This window comes from Hordeum vulgare, chromosome 5H, assembly GCF_904849725.1.
Source record: "Hordeum vulgare subsp. vulgare chromosome 5H, MorexV3_pseudomolecules_assembly, whole genome shotgun sequence".
Taxonomy (NCBI): domain Eukaryota; kingdom Viridiplantae; phylum Streptophyta; class Magnoliopsida; order Poales; family Poaceae; genus Hordeum; species Hordeum vulgare.
In genome coordinates, this window is record NC_058522.1 from 585,487,369 (window position 1) to 585,490,998 (window position 3,630).

The 3,630-nt window shown below is 51.2% G+C and overlaps 1 protein-coding gene across 1 annotated transcript; it reads left to right on the forward strand.

Annotated features, from left to right (window-relative positions):
- The first annotated feature begins 251 nt into the window (after positions 1–251).
- Positions 252–3,630, forward strand: LOC123399685. Its single transcript, XM_045094080.1, has 9 exons — positions 252–375; positions 761–877; positions 981–1,715; positions 1,800–2,221; positions 2,327–2,426; positions 2,529–2,588; positions 2,682–2,765; positions 2,852–2,971; positions 3,129–3,630. Exons 1-9 carry the CDS (start codon positions 253–255, stop codon positions 3,438–3,440), a joined length of 2,073 nt encoding a protein of 690 aa, XP_044950015.1. The 5' UTR covers position 252; the 3' UTR covers positions 3,441–3,630.

Below are 3,630 nucleotides of genomic sequence, written 5' to 3' on the forward strand. Positions count from 1 at the left end.
GCCAATGGAGATTGAAAGCGACCATGGCTCCGCCCGCCGTGCGTGCGTGCGTGTTGCGGTTACATACACATACACATACACATACGGCCGACACCAACAACATCCCAACCCACTTCCTTCTTCCTCATTTCTTCTTCGTCGTCGTCGCCGGCCTCTTCTTCACGCGCATGCACTCCAACCTACCTACCTAGCTGCTGCGACGTTGCCGGCCAGATCGTGACCTAGCTGCTGCGACGGTGATCGGATTCGAAGATGGAGTACGTGGCGGTGGCGAGGTCTCTGACTCCGATGAGCCGCAGGACTCGCCATGCCCACCACCTCCAGCTCGTCGCCGATCCTCCTCTGCAGGCTCCGCCTCCTCCTCTTCCTCCTCCGGTGAGTGCACTTAATTATACTATGCTCAATCACCGACGTAGAATCATACAGCAATTAATCCATGCATGCTAGCAAGTAGTGTGTTTGTCAGTCAGGTGGTTTAGTTTCCTTTTCTGTTCCATCCACTGCATTCATTCGATTCGATTCGATTCAACTCAATTTCAATTGGATCAAGCAAGTTCCGTTCCGTTCCTCTTTTAATTGACGAATGCCTTGCAAATAAACTCGGCTGGACCTAGACCTGCTCACATTAGCCCACCAATCCATCAATGTGGCCCAAATTTACCGTGTCCTCTTTTCTCTTTTTTCAAAAAAGAGCAACAACTTTTACCATTCCCGCTCTGCTTCTTCTCATATGCTCAGCTCAACCAATGTAAGCGTTCAGTTGCAGCCCACGACGGCAGGCATCGGCGTCGGCAACGGCAACGGCAACGGCAACGGCGTGCAGGTGCAACGACAACAACAACAACAGAGCCAGAGGCGCATGGATCTTGAGCAAGAGGTACGTACCACCGATCATTCTTTCCTTTATAAATTACGAAATGCAATCTATTTTCCATGAACAAGTTGAAGTTTGGAGACAGGAAATGAACATGTTGGTGCAGGTGTCGGAGCTGAAGCAGCAGCTGAGCAACGAGCAGACGGTGCACAACATCCTCGAGCGCGCCCTGCACGCCCCGGCCAATTCATCAACCTCGGCGCGCTCCGTGCTCCTCAACATCCCGGCATTCATCCCATCCAAGGCCAAGCAGCTGCTCGCCGAGCTCGTGCTCGTCGAGGAGGAGATCGTGCGCCTCGAGTCCCAGATACACACCATGAAGGGCAGCCTGACGGTCTCGCAGCAGCAACGAGCATCAGTTTCAATGGCGTCCAGCACGTACTCCTACCCGGCAAGTGTCTACACCAACAACAATGGCAACCCGCTGAGTGTCTACACCAACAATGGCACTGGCAGTGGTAATGCCAGCAACGGAGGAGAAGCGGCTACACGGGGTAACGGCACGACGTCACACTCGGCTCCGGCGTCGGCTCGTCATGGCAACAACAATGTCAATGGAGAAGCTACGGTAGGTAACGGTACACCCACGCACACGGCGCCCACGTTGGCTCGTCAAGCCTCGGATCAGGCGGCGCCGGAGATCAAGTCCATGTTCTTCATCAGCCAGGCCATGAACGCCGAGTACCTCCAGCGTCACCTTGCGGCCACCGCCGCTGCTGATGACAAGCCGGCCAAGAGCCCGAGAGAGCAGGCCAGAGGATCATCAGGCTCCGCCACCGCCGTCAGCCCGAAGCTCAACGGTAACATCTTCGGCCTCCCGCCAAGAAACTCCCTTGAAAAGGTAACCAACCACCAACCAAAACTGAACGAGGAACCATTTGTCAATGGGATCAGGGCTCTGCTCATGCTCTGTTTTTTCCAAAAGCAATCGGACCGAGCACCCGAAAAACCTCCAAGAGTCTCCCAACAAGCCTCGCCGCCGACGACGATGACCAAGAGGGACGAGCAGGCCAAGGTGCAACCGAACAAGCTGTCGGAGAGGATCGTGAAGTGCCTGGCGGTGATCTTCATCAGGCTGCTCCGGTCATCGCGGGTGGCGGAGATGGAGAAGTCCGGCAACCTGGCCAGGTCCGGGAACCTGCAGGGGAGCTTCCGGATCGACGCGACGCTGAACGTGGCGGCGGCCAAGGAGAAGGACCAGAGGGGGCAGCAGGACCACTACGGCATCTTCGGGGTGCCGGACTCCGTTGTCAGGGACATCGGCCCCTACAAGAACCTCGTCAGGTTCACGTCGAGTGCCTTCGACCTCAGAGGGTTCTCCAGCTCCCCTCTGCTCACCAAGCTGAGGTAAGTAATAATACTACATTCAAATGTTCATACAAATTTACTGCTTGTGTTGATTCTTGATTTTAGTGGTTATACATAATTTTTGGATGAAATGCGTGCTCGTAGGGAGATGTTGGAGGCCTTGCAGCAGGTGGATTTGAGGTTTCTGACGCACCAGCAGAAGCTAGCGTTTTGGCTCAACATTTACAACACATGCATCATGCACGTACGTACATTTTTTTTACCTTTGTCACATTTCTTCGAGGTAGAGGTTTTGGTATCTGCCGTTTAGTGATGAAAATTGTGTGTGTTTTGAATAATTCTGCAGGGAATCCTGCAGCATGGTTTGCCCTCAAACTCTGAGAAGTTGCTGGCACTGAAGAACAAGGTACCTAGTCTGTTTCGGCAAACTTTATGCTTCTTCTTAATTTTTCTAGTTGCGTAAAGAAAGTGTATCATTTGTGTTCTGTTTCACTTTCAGGCAACCATCAATGTTTCAGGGCAGAAGTTCAATGCTCTGGTGATTGAAAATTTCGTCCTGAGGCAGCCATCCAGTGTGAAAGAAGTGAGCGTTTTGTAGATTCTATTTCGCTTTCAGTTGCAACTGCAGAACAAGAATGTGTTATTCTCATGAGTAGACAAACACCGCAGGAATTCTGGAAGTGCGATGTCGATGTCGAAGAACAGCGGGTGAGGGGTCTCTACGGATTGAATAGCTCGGAGCCAAACATTCTGTTTGCGATGTGCTGCGGCACCAGATCTTCACCAGCGGTAAGTCTATATGCAGTTGCAACGACTATACTCCTGAATGAATGACTATACTCCTGAATTACCACGCATATTTATTTACCATACCTCCTACTTGAATGCTTGAAATTTCTACCAGATCTAGCTACCAACAGTGAAATCTGAATTTTGTGAGTTGCAGCTGAGGATATACAAGGCGGACCGCGTGATGATGGATCTGGAGAAGGCGAAGCTGGACTACCTGCAGGCGTCGCTGGTGGTGACCTCGACGAGGAGGCTGATGATCCCGGGACTGATACACTCCAACATGCACGACTTCTCCAAGGACATGGAGTCGCTGCTCAGGTGGATCTGTGACCAGCTACCGACATCTTGGTCTCTCAGAAAATCCATGGTGGACTGCCTGAGGGGGCACCAGGGCCACCTCAAGGTTGAAGACGTCGTGGAGGTGATCCCATATGACTATGAGTTCCAGTACCTGTTGCCCATGTGAACACATATGTTATTGTTGTAACTTAAGTCATAAGTGGCACCGCAAATATGTCGTACAGATTACAATGTATATATTGTTGTCTTAGAGGTGGAAAAGGGTGGTTTGATGCATATAGTTTTTTGTGATGAAAATCTTTATATTTTGTATCAAAATAATGAAAATAGTTATCAGGGCGTCTTTTCTTGTGCGA